This window comes from Pteronotus mesoamericanus, unplaced genomic scaffold (assembly GCF_021234165.1).
Source record: "Pteronotus mesoamericanus isolate MK-2021 breed Mesoamerican mustached bat unplaced genomic scaffold, CSHL_Meso_final contig_130, whole genome shotgun sequence".
Classification (NCBI taxonomy): domain Eukaryota; kingdom Metazoa; phylum Chordata; class Mammalia; order Chiroptera; family Mormoopidae; genus Pteronotus; species Pteronotus mesoamericanus.
The window spans coordinates 14128238-14146694 of NW_026555060.1; the positions used below are offsets into that span (position 1 = coordinate 14128238).

Below are 18457 nucleotides of genomic sequence, written 5' to 3' on the forward strand. Positions count from 1 at the left end.
TAAGTGTTTTCCTTAAAATCAGGAATCAGACAGGGATGTGTACTTTCACCTCTCTTATTCAACATAGTACTGGAAGTCCTAGCCACAGAAATCAGACAAGAAGAAGAAATAAAAGGTATCCAAGTGGGAAAGGAAAAAGTAAAACTGTCATTATTTGCAGATAATGATACTGTACATAGAGAACCCTAAAGATTCCATCAAGAAACTATTAGAACTGATCAATGAATTCAGTAAAGTAGAATTCAGTAGTGTAACAGGATACAAAACAAATATCCAGATATCAGTTGCATTTTATACACCAGTAATAAACTATCAGAAAGGGAAGTTAAGAAAACAATCCCATTCATAATTACTTCAAAAAGAATAAAATACCTAGGAATAAATCTAACCAAGGATGTAAAAGGCCTGAGCTCAGGAAATTATGACACTAAAGAAAGAAACTGAAGAATATACAAATAAGTGGAAGCATATACCATGTTCATGGATAGGAAGAATTAACATCATTAAAATGTTCATACTACCTAAAGCAATCTATAGATTCAACATATTTCCTATCAGGATTCCAATGACATATTTCACAGAACTAGAACAAAAATTTCAAAAATTTATATTGAACCACAAAAGGCCTGACCAGCAACAGCAATCTTAGGAAAGAACAGCAAAGTTTAAGGAATCACACTACCTAATATGAAACTATACTATAAAGCCACAGTAATCAAAGCAGCCTGGTACTGTCATAAAAACAAACACATAGATCAATGGGACAGGAGAGCCCAGAAATAAATCTACACCTTTATAGTTAATTAATATTCAACAGAGGAAGCAAACACATACAATGGGCTAAAGACAGTTAATCCAACAAATAGTATTGGGAAAATTGTACAGATACATGCAGAAAAATGAAATTAGACTACCTTCTTACACCACACACAAGAATGAATTCAAAATGGATCAAAGACTTAAATGTTAGACCTGAAACCATAAAAATCCTGAAGAAAACATAGGCAGTAAAATCTCAGAAGTTGCTTGTAGCAATATTTTTTCCTGATATATTTCCTCAGGCAAAGGAAACAAAAGAAAAAAAATAAACAAATGGGACTACATCAAACTAAAAAATTTTTGCATAGCAAAGGAAACCATCAACAAAATAAAAAGACAACTCACTGAATTGGAGAATATACTTGCGAACATGTCTAATAAGGTGTTTATAACCAAAATTTATGAAGAACTTATAAAATGCAACACCAAACCTCCCCCTAAACAATCCAATTTAAAAAATCGTCAAAGGACCTGAATCGATGCTTCTCCAAAGAGGACATGCAGAGGGCCAATAGATACGTGAAAAGATGCTCAATGTCACTAATTATCGGAGAAATGCAAATTAAAACCACAATGAGCTATCACCTCACACCAGTCAGAATGACTATCATCAATAAATCAACAAACAACAAGTGCTGGCAAGGATGTGGAGAAAGGGGAATTGTTTTGCACTCTTGGAGGGAATGCAGACTCATGCAGCTGCTGTGGAATTACCTCAAAACCCCCCTTAAAAATGTAACTGCCTTATGACCCAGGGATTCCACTTTTGGGAATTTATCCAAAGAAACCTGAAACACTAACCCAAAACAACATAAGCACCCTTATGTTCATTACAAATGTTAAGATGTGGAAGCAGTCCAAATATCCATCAGTAGATGAGTGCATAAAGCAACTATGGCACATTTACACAATGGAATACTATTTGGCCATAAAAAGGACAAAAGTTTACCTTCTGTGACTGCATGGATGGACCTGGAGAACATTATGCTGCGTGAAATAAGCCAGTCACAGAAGGACAAATACCATATGATTTCACTCATACTTGGAATCTAATGAATAAACTGAGGCAGATTCATAGACAGAGCACAGACTGATAGTCCTGGGGCTGGGTAAGGGCACAGAGGGACTGAGCAAAAAAGAAAATGGACTCGTGGACGTGGACAACAGTGTGGTGATTGCAGGGGGTGGGGTTACAGGTGGAAGAGGGTATAAGGGGGGATAAATGGAAATGGAAAAATATAACTAATTTTAAAAAAAGATCGCAGAATAAAGCAATTTTCCCCTTCCCTTAAAACTCATTAAACAGCAAAAAGAATGGAAGGTAGAGAAAAGTCTCTTTCTTTCCTGAAAAACAGTAATGGCTATAGTCTTACAATTTACAAAGCAAAACTGTCAAACACTGTGAATTCTCTTTAAAATGAAAGAGGAAGCTGAGAACCAACATATAACTCCTTCGATCTCAATTGGTAATGAAAGATACTTTTCTATAAAGTGCATAGCCCTGAGAGGTCTATGCAATGAATTTTTCTTGGGGGATAAGCAGGTCACAGGGGAAGTGGGAAAAGATCCTGATGAGACTCAGGTCAACATGCGAAAGAGGAAGGCGTGGCAAGCCGAAGACCATGGGGCAGTGACCTACCGCCTACTCAGCCAGCACAGGGGCAGCCCGTGGCCAGGGAGAGACAGGGACAGGGAGGTGGAGAAGCAGCAGCAGTTGCTACATAATGATACGGAAAGTCTGTCATTATGGAATTTTACTGTGAACCACAGAGAGTCAATGTGAATGGTGTTACTTGGGTTTGTACCACCCACGGGCCCTATACATTGAATTTTTAAAGGTTCAAAACAGAAGGTAGCTGTGCCAAGACAAAGAAAATACAGAGTTGGTGTTCAATACAATCAAACTAATCCAAACTTAAATCATCCTTCTACCATTCCTCCTTTTTTTCCCCCCTAGAACACAGTTGTTCCTGTTCCAATCTGAGAAAAGATTCATCACCATACATACTTTTAACCAGAAAGAAAAAGACAAAAAAGAAAAAGGAGGAGGAGGAGTTAAGAATTATAAACAAAAAGCAGAGGATTTAAAAAAAAAGAGTCATGGAAAAGGTTCAGACAAAAAGTTCTCCATCTTTCGAAGGCATTTCTTACATGATCTCTCATTAAAGAGAAAACTCTGCAAGAGGAGGTACAAAGTTTCATGAAGCGATAAGAAGAAATCAAAAATAGATAAACAATGAGTCAGTTGAATTGGGGAAAGAAATGAAGGAAAATCATGACAGACCAGCAACGAGGTGCAGAATAAACATGACTGAATTCGCCAGTGGGGTGAGGTGCAGGGTTTAAGCACATAAAATGAAAAAGAAAGAACCAAGGTCCACTTGGCTTTCATAAACCAGCACGAGCTGGCTGTAACACAGAACAGGGTACAAGAAAACTGATGTGGAAGGACTGACTCTAAGACACAGCTTGGCAGAAAAAGCCAGTCATAAGTATGGGGAAGAATCTCATTGTCTCTTTCCTCTCAACAGCAACAGACACTGCCAAAGAGATAGTGGAACAATGGTTTTAATATTCCGAGGAAAAGAAATGTTAAGTATATTTTACCAAACTAAACTGAACTCCAAACTCAAGCAGCAAGGAACTCAGGGTTTGAGACTTTCTGGAAATAACCATGAAATGACACAATTTAGCTCCTCGAGAGAATGATGAAAGAAGTCAGAAAAGGAGATGGTATAGTTTAAAAAATAAAAAGACTGGTGAGAAATGAATCAATTTAAATACAGAAAGAAGATTATGCAACTGTACAAATTATGATTATAGGCAGACTATAAATGTTAAACTTTGGCAATATGGAAGAATAGTATAATAATAGTAGGATGTGAAAACACAGAAGGCAGGGAATAGAACTGCTAACTTCATCCTTCAGAGCCAGGAAACAGTAGATACTGTCCAGAATTGAATCAAAATGAATCTAACCTTTTAAACTTCAACAACAGCCAAAAACTCTTGAAGTGAAGAAAAATAAACATTTATCTTTACTCCAATAATATCTTCATTTTCTCTTTAGTTTGTCTTTTGTTCAATTTGAGTAAAATGTTCATTGAAAATAGCGTTTATTGTAGTTCCCCAACCCATTCCTTGATTTGCTTTCTGTAGGTCCAATTACCCATAGTCAACTCCGGTCTGAAATTCTAGAAATAAACAATTCAAAACTATTAAATTGTGCACCATTCTGAGTATCGTCATGAAACCTTGAGCCACCCCTCTCTGTCTTGCCCGGGACGTGAATCACCCCTTGTCCAGCGTCTGCACACTGCACACTCCCTGCCCATCAGTCACTGAGCCGCCCTCTCGGCTGTCAGACTGATGCCACCGTCTCACAGTGCTTGGGTCCACTCACCCTTATTTTACTTAACAGTGCCACATTTGCCTAACTTTTATTACAGTATATGTTCTATTTTATTAGTAGTAATTGCTGTCCATCTCTTATTATGCCTAGTTTATGAATTGAACTTTATCATAGGGATATATTTCTAGGAAATAACACAGTACATATACAGTTCAATACTATCTAAGGTTTCAGGCATCTACTTGGGGTCTTGGAATGTATCCCCTGAAGATAAGAGGGAACTACTGTACATAGTCTTGCAAAATGTAACCACTGAGGAAAATTTAGTAGAGTACATAGGGTTTTCTGGATTATTTCTTACAAATACATGTAAAATTTTAATTATTTCAATAAAAAATTTCAATTAAAAACCTCTATGCCTCTTGCTATCTACACACATATACAGAGAGTGAGAGAGAGAATGAATCTAGAATTGTGTTCCTCAAATGTTTACACTATTTTTTCCCCTTGGTGCAGTGATTTTCTAAAGCGTCTTTATATGTTTATGCATGAATTGGATGTTTAAATAATAAGTATGGGCTACTTTTACAATAAGCTAATATTCATTATTCCTTCAAAGGAATTAAGAAGCAGAGAGTATCAATGCATGTTTCAAAGTTCTATCCACCATTACCTGAGAAAAGTGAGGGACTAAGGAAGGCAGTAAAGTTCAAGGAAGAGCATGTGAATAACCATGTTAGCTCAATGGTAAAGTTAGAGGGATAAAGAGAGTCTGCCCCATGAGAAGGGGCTTTGCACGGAAAATACAATGCCTTCCTGTAAGAGCTAGCATTGCCATCTAAATTTCAGAACTATGTGTGTTGGTTGTAAGGGGTCTGAAATGATGGCATGACCAAGTCCATTTAACCTGTAAATTCCACTAGTAAAATGCATCCCAGGACGTATCATTTACCCCCAGAGTATCGGTTGGATTATTTTACTGAACAACAACTGAATTTCAAGAAACATCACAGGGATGAAATTCAGAGACTCACCAGACTTAGTTCTGCAATAGCTCCCTGCACCTCAATGGTGTTATCTTACAAGAAGTATCATGACTGACACCATGCAACTTCACAAAGATGGTGTTAGGAACAAATGAGATGTTAATGTATATTTTATTGTCTTTTTTTCCTAAGTTCTCTTTTTGCTTCTGTCACTAACTTAGCAGAACTATAAAAAAGAACTATTAAAATAAAAGTTTTCTCCAGAAAAAATAATTAAACTCCTCTCGAAAAATCTTTCATGTTAATTGTTTCTCCAATTATTGTCAGTAAAGTAATAGCCTAATGTGCTATTAACTGTGTCTATTGAATATATAAAGCCAGATGAGAGTTTTCTATTCCACATCTCAACCTAAACTCTCCAATTCAAGATAATATATATTTATTGAGGATTTACTATAGGCAAGGTACTAGATTCAGCATGGGACATACAAAGATGATTAAGATTCACAAAATATAGATGCATATCACCATTCGTAAAGTGATGGTACTGAGTTTCATGCTTTTTAGAGTGTTTCATTTATCCTCAGAACCGTATGGGGTAAGTTTCAGTAGTGTTCCCATTTCATAAGCAAGTTTAATTGTGTCTAAGAGAGGTTCAGTCACTTGTCCTTAGTCACAAAACTAGTGCCTGACAGGACTAGTGCACAGAGGGTGAGGATCTGATTCTAGGTCTGCCTGACTCTGAAGTCGGAACAAAGTGCTGTAAGTCCACAGAGGATAAACATGCAAATGTAATTTGGGTTTTGGGGGGAAAGGCTTATCAAGGATGAGACATTTGTAGATGTGGTTCTCAAGCTCATTTTCAAGAAGATGACGAAGAGGGGGGATCTCAAGGACAGAATACTGCATGAGCCAAAGTAAAGAGAAATAAATGAAAATGCACGATAGGTTCAGCAAGCAGCTAGTGACTTGGTGGCTCGAGTGTGGGTATGTGGGGAGAGGTGGACAAGCCGGTCATCACAGGCTCACTTATTGTCATCAGAGACACATATTGGCAGTCACTGAGGACTCACCTAAATGAAACTAAGGATGGAACAATAAATACCATAGAGCACACAAAGTAACAAGTTAAATAAAGTCACAGAGAATAGCATAACTTCAAGCAGTAATTAGCAGAGAAAATGGAACTAAGACTTTTTGATAAATTCAGTTTGATTGGTCCCTGCTGATAACTTCATTACTAATAACAAATGCGAATCCTTAAACTCAAACCAGAGATGAGGAATCGTTACAAAAGAAATGAAAAGATCATGGTGTTGATAATTATCAACTCATGTCAAGTGAATATTAAAATTTAGTTCCTAAATGATTATTTCCCAAACATTTCAAAGCTGCTGTAAATTAGATTGCCATTTTAAACTCGTTGTTTCCATTCAATCCTCTTAATTAAAACAAAAAGTCTTTGGGGGAACACGGGCAAAAATTTCTTAACCCTTGAATATATTACTCAGTAATGCAAATCCCAATTGTAAAGATATTGTTTAAAATTTAAGTTTAAATGCCCATTATGAGTAAATCATAAAAAGTAGTCCCACAAAAACTCCCACAAGTCCCACAAAAACTCTTCATATCATTAGTTTTGTGAATACAGATAACTAGTGAGGAACACAGACACTAGTGAAAGTGCTGGCCTGAAAATTAGGGAATTTGTGTTACGGTCCAAGGCTGACCACTAACTGGCTTTAGAATTTCTTGGGCTTTAGTGTTCTGATCTCTAAAATAAGGAACCAGAAGGAAAGTTCTCTTCCAGCAATAACAGTCTACAATTATACGATTATTCTTTGGAGGAAAAAAAAGACAATGTGATACAGACAGGAACTGAACTAGGTATTAGTACAAATGGGTTCTGGCTCCTATTCTGCATAACATGACACCATTCTGCACAACTCTTTTTCTTCCCTCCTTGGTCTCAGTTTCCTGTAGTTGTATGAATCAATGTAGACGGCAAATTGTGTAATGTAGTGGCTCTTTACTCTGCTTTTATTGTTTCAAGTATTAATGTAACTTATCCCTAGGAATTATTTACAACTTCTTAGCACATTTTAGCAATTGCTTTTTCCTGTTTATTTGAATCCCTTTATTTACTGCTACTTAGGAGCACAGATTCTCATTAATGGTCTTCCCCAGGGAGTGCTTATTCAATCGCCTATTCCTTATTAAATTGCTCCAAAACAAAAGACCATGTTTGAAAGCTATTTAGCTCTTATTTGGGAGCTTTTCCAGAAGGGGAAGTAGAGGAGAAAGGCATAAGGTGATGTATCAGAGGGGCAAAAATCAGTGATCATTTCTTAATGTTCTGGTTGTAGATGGGCCCTTACTCCATCCCTTACACTGCTGATTTAGAGGCTGCCTTCCAGATAAGCCTCCCTATCCTGTACCTGCGAGCAGAAATTCTCTCCACTTGTAAAATTTCACAGAACATTGTTTGTATTCCTTTTATGAGATTGAAACTTCTGCTTTGTGTAATGTTTATTTACATGCTTGTCTTACACCTTTTACTAAAAAGTAACCCCCTCAGAGCAGACTCCATAGCTGCTTCAGCTGTCAGATCCCTGGGTAGCAACTCACCCAAAGCTTTCCATAACAGACACAAGAAACCAATGTTGAGTGGGAGTGTAAAAAATTTAGTCTTTTTATGGACTAAGAAAGGAAGGGAGGCAAGAAGATACATCAAGATAATGCCTAGATTTCTGGTTGGCATAACGGGATGAATGGTGGCACCATTAATAAGATAGGGAACAAAGAACTAATTTGGGGTGGGACAGATAAGTTCAATTTAGGACATGTTGAATTTGCAGTATTTTTGAAATATTTGAAACTGAAATGGAGACAGGAATCAAAAGGATGTTTATTATAAAAGCAGCCAGGATAACATTTTAGAAGTCCCATGTATTAAGTGAAAGGAGTAAATGTTCCAAAGGGTGAATAATTCTCACCATGACATAGTCACAGCCATTAGAGAAAAATTATCTTGCTCAGAAAATAGAAAGTAAAATGGAGCCATGCATTGTATTGTACTGAAAGAACCTTATTATTACTTACTATTGATTTTTCTGCTTTCTCCTTTCATTTATTTCTGTAAAATCAAAACCCCATTCAAGTGAATTTCTATTACATAAAGTCCTACACCTAACTAAAGAGTTGACAGCTTGAACCAAGCACTTTTAGCGTTGAATAGTTAGACAGTTTTTTAGTTTCTCTTTCATTTGTTAATCCTTTGAGAAATGTGTCAAAGTTGCTTTATATCCTGGTTTGACAATCATAGACACTGGGACAAGCAGATGAATGCAACAGCACTACAAACACAGCCAGCATTTTTGGCCTAAGAGATACGATGTTTGAGTCACTAAATACTTATATAGATTACTTCTGCTTCTATAAAATTATACGCAAAATTAATTTAAATATATCAAAGTTAATTACCATCAGCAAATCAAGCATGTCAAATAAAATGTTAAAAATATTTTGCTTTATACACATAGTAAAAGAAATTTAAAGGATAACATGTTAGTAATACAACTACCCCAAAAATTCATTTTAATTTGGAATCTGTCATCATTCAAGTGGGTTAGGTTTTTCCTTTATTTACAAAGAATGCAAATCACAGCTTAAATAATATTTTTAGGAAAATGTTCAAGATATATAAAAGAAAGAATTTTAGGAACCTATTTGGATTCCACATAATGGATATTCATTTTTTCAGCAGCTCAAAAAAACCCTTTCTCTGCAGGGGACTGGGAAAGGTGGGGGGTCTGGTTCCCAGATGGTTGAGAGGAAGGACTTTTCCTCCCACACAGAAACTGGAAGGGAGGGAGGACCACGTGCTTCCCATAGCAGCACAGACTTGCGACCTGAGCCTGGAGAATCAGGTGGTCCTATAGGGAACTTGAAGGTTAAGCGAGTGACACAAAGCTCAGGGTCAGTTTATCAACATTGTGAGGTGGCTGTGGCATTTAAGAAACCAGTGTTGCTGCAGGGAATGTTGTGGGGGGGAGGGCGGGTATCACTGGCAGTTCCCGAGAAGGACATTTGAGGCCCCTACTTCCATTGTTTCATGCCATGGTAAAGCAGGCCTGCCTCTCTGCCTTCTCAGTTCTCTCAGACATCCATTGGTTTCACTAAACTGCTTTTCATCTGAAGTTGGCTTGTACTGTTTCTACTCAAGAGTGCTGAATAGCACACTTTAATTACAAATGACTTTTATCCATTCTGATTAAATCTTTGAATATTTTAAAATACTGAGCAGAAGAATTAAGCTTTACTTTTAAAATATTTTATTTAAACTTCCCACTGATTCAGTCTGTACTCTAACATTGTCACTTTTAATTCCTGTGAGGAGTATCATAGAAGCAGTTGCTGCATGCACATGAGTCTCAGTTCCTCAGATTACTTGAGGAAATTATGAGTGACTTGTCATATTCAGGTCTTGACTTACATGGAAAGTTCTTGTATCCATTCAACAGTGCCTTCCAACACCACCCCTTCTCTGCCATCTGAAAATTTACTCAGTTTACGTACAATTTATAGTAAAACAGCCTTCTTTAAAACTGGATTGTGTGTGTGTATGTGTGTGTGTGTGTGTGTGTGTGTGTGTGTTTTAAGTATCCTGCCAAGCACGTGTATCAATCCAATTTCAAGTTAGTATCAGGTACAAAAAAATACCAGCTTCAGTCAGCTATATCGACTGAGCAACATCAGATTTTGTTATCAATGTTATTAATATTGGTAACTTTAACAAATCAACCAATCAATTTTGCATGATCTTGAAGAGGACTACTTTTGCCCAAGGTGTTGGCACTGGCATACCAGAGCCTCATTTCCTTTTCCTCAGTATGTCTCACACTTTGGGACTAGTATAAAAATGTTGAGATCAGTTAAATCTTCCCACCTGCGATGACCTGGGACTAAGATCTGTAGTCAAAAAGTTCTGTGGGTTAATGATTTAAACCCCACTCCTTTCTTCTTCAAACACACTTGTGAAAGATAAAAGAGGAATATTACTGTGGACCTAACAGATAAGATACACAGTGGGTAAGAGGGCAGAAACTATAGGTTGACTTGAAGCCCAAGACTAGAAATTGGCAGAAGAGTCCTGGAAGGTAAAGGAACTAAAATATGCCACTGCACAATGAAGGTCCTGACCTAGACTCGGTGGAGAGCACAGAGCTGAATGTGTGTGTGGGCGGGGGGCGGGGAAGGTGGGGGAGCAGGAAGACAGGGTGGAGGGTAAAGATATCCCTTGCTGGAAGAGATTGAAAAAATTCTTCACCTTCTTCCTTTCATGGAGCAAGGTGCCTAAGACTGCAGGATGGAACAGAGACATGGGTTCTACTTCCTACTGGCTCGGTGACTACATATTCAATATCCTCAAAGTCATGGTAGGCAGAAAGGCTTTGGCCTAGAGGGCTCCTGAAGCCACATCATGGCACAGGCAAAACATCCAAAACAGGAGAAAAGAATGCCGAAAGCAAGAAAAATCAAAACAACAAACTCCCCATTCATGATGACAGATAAAATAAAATCCTAAACCATGGAAGGAAGCCAAATATTAAGGAAACAAATAAACTCAATAACCAGGATAATTCACCCTTATTGAAATGCAAATGAAAAATGACTGTTAAGTGGTATAAGATCAAAGAGTAAAAAGAAAGAATTATATTCATAAAAAAAGAAAAAGAAATTAACCATATGTGAAGAGCTAGATAATCCTAAAAAGTCAGATATGTATAAGGAGTGGTTAAAAAATAAAATAGTGGTAAAATTTAGAAATGAAAAAATACAGATGTTAATACAAATATCAGGAGAAAAATTAGTATATAGAATAAAATTTAGACTAGGCTTAGACTAAGAGAGAATTAGTGAATTTGAAAACAATTCTGAAGAAGTCATCCAGAATGCAGCAGAAACTGATAACTGGATGACAACATGAAAAAGAAATAATAAGACATATAAGGTAAAGTGGGACATTTCAATACCTATCTCTTAGAAGTAAAAAAATAAAAAAGGGTATTTAAAGAATAATGAATGGAAATTTTCCATAATTTGTGTAATACATGAGTTCTCACATTGCAAGCATATTGAGTTCTTTGCTGGATAGTAAGAATAAATTTTGTGACTCAGAAACAGAAGTATTAAGCCTTTTACAGTGCCCAATATATAGCAATTTTCAATATTTTTTATCACTAGAATTTAGAGCACCAGGCTTTCAATACAAAGAAAATGTCTCCCCCCAGAACAGATGAAAGTTCTGTTTCTTGTCCTCTGGGACAGTAAAGATAATGTTTGCTCCAGGGATAAGTTTGGACAGATTTGCTAAAGACCCCTTTTAAAGGATTAGTTTCCCAAACTTATGAGGCAAACCCGCTGTGAATACAGTCCCTACTTAGGCCATCAACCCTAGGACTTTTGTGGCAAGGACAACAAACATGACCATAAAAGTCATACTGCTGACTTAACTATGAGTAATAAAGTCCTTTTGTCCATGGACCATGAGTCCTGGGTCTTCTTCCAGCCTTCACAAAACTGGCAAGTTAACTTATTAGGGTAAATCTCACATCTCTCATAGTTCTTGACATTGAACACCCTGTACTATGTTGGTAAACTTCAATTTCTGTTTGATTTGTTTGCTTGTTTTGAGAAGGAAGGGATTATGGAAGACTATGAAACTGTCACACAAAGATAAAAAGGTGGGCATCCATGAGCCCAAGACCGCCTCCATGCCTGCTTCCTTCTTTTTGGCACTCTACTCCACTCACAACTTTCGTTTTTCCTCATTACAGGTATATAGTGAAGTTATAAACTCACATAGGCAAGGATTAATGTCTCCCAAGATTATCCACAATTTTAATGTCATTTACACTTAGTGAATAAAATTTGGGCTTTGGGATCAGGATTTGAATTCTTGCTAATTCATTAGCTTGTACAGCCTCTTACAAGTTACTGAGTCTTTTCAAACCTTAGTTCTAAAAAAAACAAAAACAAGAACAAAACAAACAAAAAACCCCTGACCAGTGTGGCTCAATTGGCTGGGCATCATCCCACAAAGCAAAAGTCACCAGTTTGATTCTCGGTCAGGGCACATGCCTGGGTTGCTTTTCGGTCCCCAGTCAGGGTGTGTACAAGAGGTAACAGACCACAGATGTTTTTCTCCCTCTTTTTCTCTCTCCCTTCCCTTCCTTTCCTTCTCTCTAAAAAAAACAGAAACAAAACTAAAAAACCTCAGTTCTTCTCAGCTGTGAAAATGGGGTATCATAAAAGTATTTCCCTCAGGGTTGTTGTAAAAGTGCATGAAGTAACATAAATAGAGTCCTCATACAATGTCCGGCAAATAGTAAGCATTAATGAAATAGGAATATGTAAAACTGCAACAGGAATTCAAATATAATTGTCTTTTAAATCATGTCCTATTTTCTACCCACTTATTCCAAAACCCTAAATAGTGATATGGTCCTGAGATGAATAATGAGATTCTCAAGAATGAATTTAAATTATAGAAGACTACTCTTAGGCTTAACAGCACCATCTATAATAATGTATCTTAGGGAAATAATAAGGGAATCATGTACACCTCTTTTCATTATGGTGTTACTTACTAGAATAAAAACAACTAATAACAACCTAAATGTCTAATAATAAGGAATTATTTAATCAGTCATTGAATAGTCATGGCAGAGAATGTTGTGCAGGAATTTAAAAATCTGTGGTAGAAGGATATTTAATGATATGGATATTCACTATTTAGTGAAAGAAGGCAGTCTCTAAAACACATAAAATATTACTTCAATTTTCTTTTAAAATGTATTTCTATTCATAAGACTCTAGGTTATAAATTAAAATGTTATACTTGATTGATTTTTATGTTTTCCACTTCTCTCTCTCTTTTCTAACTTTCCTAAAATAAACACATATAGTATTTACAATAAGTAAAAAAGCACAGTCAACATTATAACTACATAAGAGATTATTAAAAATCCAAATAGGAAATATAAAGATATTAAAATTATTTTTTAAGGTAATTCAACCAGGGAAAATGATACCAACAAATACTAGTGTCAAAAAGTCTTTCAAATGTTATGTTCCTTTTTAAACCTCAATCTAAGATATCTTACTTTACAGAGGAGCAGAAAACACATGGAACTATGCATCAATACCAATCACCTATTGAAGTTCATGTTCTTTGTTCGGATGAAGTATTTAAAAAATGTTGCCAGTAATTTTACCAATTTCAGGATGCAACTCAGTATGTGACGATGACTTTTCATATACAGTAAGTGTTCCTTATCTCTAAATCACAACCAGGGAATTTAAATTAGTTCTTTTCTCATCTTAACAACTACTTCATTATAAAACTGTTCACATTTTTAGGTGATCCTTGGGCTTTTGGAATCAAGATATTATTTGATTACCTGGCCTTTTCTGTGCCTCCCATGCATTGATAAATGTCAATGGATTCCATGAGTTGTTTTTGCAACATCACATCTTTGCCCTCAATTTGAGTAATGAATTTATGTTGTAGAAGATCTGACACTGTTGGACGTTTTTCATAATCTTTAGTCAAGCACCTGCACTGGCAAAAAAGAACATGCAATTATTAGATAAGTTAGATAAATTAGGATTCACATTCCTAAAAACTACTCTAACATAGAGAACAATGTTCTTCATAATTGCTCAGCCCACGAAACATCTCAAAAGATGTTAAACTGCAATATGATGAAATGAATGCTTGTGAAAGTGCACACATCTGTGATTATGCTGTAATGCTGCCAACTTCCACCTAAGTACTACTCCTTAGTCCCCCAAAAGCATTATTGCATAGTGATAATTAAACTTGGTCTCCACTTCTAAGTCTCCTTTACAAGTCAGTAGCTAAAAATAAACAACGATGTCATTATAGTTTTGATGCTTATCTAAAATCAAAACACACTTTTCAGATTCCCTTTGTTAATGCTTTTAAAGGCTTCTCAATTGATTACTTCTTTCTGTGTGATAAAACTGCTAACCCATTTGAGAAGGCCAGTGCATCCAGGGGGTTTAAATTCCCTGGCAGTAAATGTATGTGCAGTCACACTTCTTGAGAGGCCTGACCAGAGCAGAGTCACAAGAAAGGGGGCAGGGAGTGAGAGAACCTGAAGTAACATCACAGGAGGAGGATTTGAAGAAATTTAGGATTTTCCATCAGCCATGCCAGGTGTCTTCAAATATTTGGAAGAGGGATTAGACAATACTCAGTGATCACAAGAGAGAAAAAACAACAAACAAACAAACAAACAAACAAACATCCTAAAATGGATTGGTGAAATTAAGAGAGAAACAGGCCCTGGCTGGTTAGCACAGTAGGTTCAAGCATTGTCCCAATACGCCAAGGTTGTGGGTTCGATTTCCAGTCAGGGCACATACAAAAATTAATCAACGAATGCATAAATAAGTGGAACAACAAATCAATCTCTCCCTCTTTCTCTCTTAAATTAGTAAATCAAATTTAAAAAAAAAAGAAGAAACATATTTCATATCAGCATAAGGAAGGTTTCAGGTCAACTTCAACAGGGAGGTTTCCCAAAGATAGGCTGGGCCACATTGAGAAGCATGATTATTTTTATTAATGGTTTTCACTGATTAGACGACCACTCAGTGGTTGTGTCTGAGAAGGATTTACACTCCGAATATAAGTTTGGGCTATATACATTTACAATATATTTCCAAGCCTGAGATTCTGAGGATCTATGTTTATGAGAAAACTGGTCAGAGTTGGGCTGTCATTGGGGATATAGAAAAAGAAAAAAAAAAAAAAGGATCCTATGCCTTGACTTGAGCAGTGCCATTTCTAATTTGTATTGTTAATTCTCCTGAAATGGTAATTAGGCAACTAATTTTATTGGGTTTAAACAAAAAGATATTTCCCAAGTATGCTAAAAATGCTAAGGAATAAGGATGACGATGTCTGCAAATAAAACAAGAGCTCTTAGTTTTCACGTAGTTTAACAGGATGTCAGTGTCTGACATCTGCAGCACTTGTATGTATGTATTGAGTTTAGTCACATATAAAATTATTTTATTCAAGTACAACTTTATCAAATATCTGATGTGTACAGGTATTTTGCTAAGACACTGGAGTTACAGTGACGAGTAAGGCGCGCTCAGTGCCCTGCAGTTGCTTACTGTCTAGTTAGAGAGGAAGACCTCTAAGAAGGTAGCCAAATGAAAGTGGCAATGTTACCAGAGGAAAACAAACAAATACAATGAGACCATACAGAACAGAATACTAACTGCCTGGAGGAAGTCAGTAAATGTTTCTCAGAGGTGAAATTGTGTGAAATATGTCAAAGTCACCTGGTTCCACTTGAGGATCTGCATGGAAGGATCTGCAAACATGGAGTAAAATTATGAATCAAGGGGATCCTTTCAAAGTTACCAATGATGTTTCTAAGAGATTTGTGAAATTCAATTGCAGTTTATTAAATATTCTCTAGTGTATAATACATACTCAGTAATGACTGGTTAAGTGAAAACGAAGGGAAAAAAGGTTATCAATCCTTTTTTGGTTTCTACAACTCTTAAATCTATGCTCCTTGTCTTTGTAAGAATAGCTGATACTCTCAGTAGGAAAACCAGTGATAGTGGTTACGAATGGGTATGACTGGTTCCTCTACTTTTTTTGCCCCTTCTACAATTACTGAGTTTGACACCAAATCTTAATGACCTCTCTACTCCACTTACAGGTGGGGGTCATCCCATACCCTTATTTTTTAAGGTAAACTCATAAAAATTGTAGAAAAAAAAAAGGATGGACTGTAGGAGTGGGAGGGGTAGGCTGGGCAGAGATGGGCAAAGGGGGAAAATTGGGACAACTGTATTAGAATAATTATTTAAAAAAGAAAGTTAGAAACATTCATAATGCCTAAAAATAGAAAGTGGTTTAAGTAAAAAACAGTTTGTGGGACAGATATTTGGAAGTGACTAGAGTCATAACTTCTGGAATTTCTAAGGCACTGCACTTGAGGTAAATATCCATCATATTAAAAATGTTCACTGAATTTCAAATGTATAAGCAATTTATCTATATGATTATGTGATTCACCAACTGCGATACATATTTCCTGTGTTGAAAATTAATGATGAAGATAAACAGAGGGTTAAATAACATACTAAATAGATGGTGAGTAAGCAGGTGGGAGAAGTTGAGGGCGTAGCAGGGAAAAGCAAGTGGACAGAAGAACGTGTTATTGAATGAGGAAAAGTCTGCATAAGCATCACTATCAATAAGTGAATAAACAGGACCCTAAGGTCACTGTTTGAACAACAATGAGATCATTGAACATTCACAAGAAACCACAAATGCTTGTTTTGAAGAAAATAATGGAAACCTCTGGGGATATTTAACAGATAAAAAGTGAGGAAGAGAATCAGAAGGATAAAGGAATTGTTTGATAAAGCACATTTCAAGGTTCGCAGGATGATATTTCTTTGATTTTTGAAGAAAGACTCTCTTGTTACTCACTTGCTAATGAAATCATTGAATTCTGCTGACCATAACTCAGGCTGCCTCAGTTTGGGAGGTGGATTCCTAGAAAAATAAGAATCAAGGTTGGATTGTATACATGGGTTAGTCAGTGCAAAATTAAGGGCAGAACCAGACAGACTAATCCAGTACTGCTCTCAAAGGTCCTGCCAGGTAAAATCAAGCATTACCATCATTTTTTAATTCAAAGGCAGATAATGAGTTATTAATCATTCTTTATAGAAAATGACAGATTTCTTGTTTCTCTGAAAGCATTTAATAGATGACCTAATTTTTCTAACTGGAATTTTTTTTGTTTTCAAGAATCTTCTTGCTTTTACCTGAGAGCCCTAGGGGAAAACATCAATACTTAGCAGAATAGAGACAAGTAATACTAGGGAAAAGATTGTTTCCTTTGAGTCCTGCAGAAGTCTCTGAGGGACATCCAGGGTACACAGAGGTGACCTAACAGGAGGTGCTCAGAAGAATTAGGAAACTGCAGCAGAGAAGGGCATAGGACACGAGGACAATGCCTTCATGATTCTGTTGTTACGGAATATATGGCCGGAAATAAGGTTACAAAAGCAAGGAAAAGAAAACTATAAAGCTCTGCGTGCCACTTAAAAGATTTTGTTATTAATTACTTTTATTTTTAAGTGAACAAATCTTTCCGTCTTTGACATGTTTATGAATACAAAAGACCATCACTTGAAAATGAGGCTGAGCTAACTCTGTAATCAAGCAACATTGATCAGCCATGGTAGTTAAATTTGCTGAAGTACTGCTTTATGTTAATTCTAACAGCTCTTTGTTTTCATTAGTGGAATGGAAACATTTTGTCTTCAGTCCTGCATTACTCTTAAATGGCTTATAATGAAATTAATGTACAGTTTGTACAGGCTCATTAAAGAAAAGTGCAGCTACTCATCTACCCTAGGTCACCCCTAAAGCTCATTTTACAATCCTTTGTTTTCATTAGTGGAATGGAAACATTTTGTCTTCAGTCCTGCATTACTCTTAAATGGCTTATAATGAAATTAATGTACAGTTTGTACAGGCTCATTAAAGAAAAGTGCAGCTACTCATCTACCCTAGGTCACCCCTAAAGCTCATTTTACAATCCTTAGGACTATTTGAAGATTGCTGATTTGCACATTAAAAGAAGTAACTCTTCCCTTCCCTTGACAATCTTGCTTTGTTTCTTGTTTTCCTGAAATTTCCTTTGTAAGAGATATATTGGCTTCCTCTGAGGATAACAAAGTTTTGATGATTTTAGAGCACTCAGAACTGGGTAGCTTTTCAGATCCCTTTTTTATATTTGCTTCTACAGTCAATAGGAATTCTTAGAATTCCATTTTACAGATATACTGGTGGTAAAGAAGTAAGAAATAACTAAGATGATGTAGTTTCCAGAAGTGCCTTGCCCATAGGTACAACATATGTCAACGGCGTCATTACTCCTCCATTCAGCGTCGTCACCAAAAGTAATAGCATCGGGCTAACTGTAGTCAGTTAAACCATTATTAAAAAGGTTCAGGAAGCTCAGTGCTTCATTATACATACTGAATGATAGCAGGAGTTGGGAAATACAGATTTTTTTTTCTGTTTTCCTCAAATTTAATGAAATGTCTTAGACGTGGTAAAGAGCAGGTTTTCTGTTCTTATTTGTAATCTTGTTTCCCCACTTACCAAATAAGCAGTACATTTTACAAACGGTAAGACCTAAAAGATACATTGGCATTGTTG

General features: G+C 36.3%; 1 protein-coding gene across 1 annotated transcript in view; it reads right to left on the reverse strand.

The window, feature by feature from the left end:
- MYO3A (myosin IIIA) overlaps positions 1 to 18457 on the reverse strand; it is a 199902-nt gene that overhangs the window by 137325 nt on the left and 44120 nt on the right. Inside the window, exons 7-8 of the mRNA XM_054590298.1 lie at positions 16712 to 16777; positions 13623 to 13778 (exon numbers count right to left, since the gene is read on the reverse strand). Coding sequence (XP_054446273.1) covers positions 13623 to 13778; positions 16712 to 16777 — 222 coding nt within the window. The remainder of the gene's footprint in view (positions 1 to 13622; positions 13779 to 16711; positions 16778 to 18457) is intronic.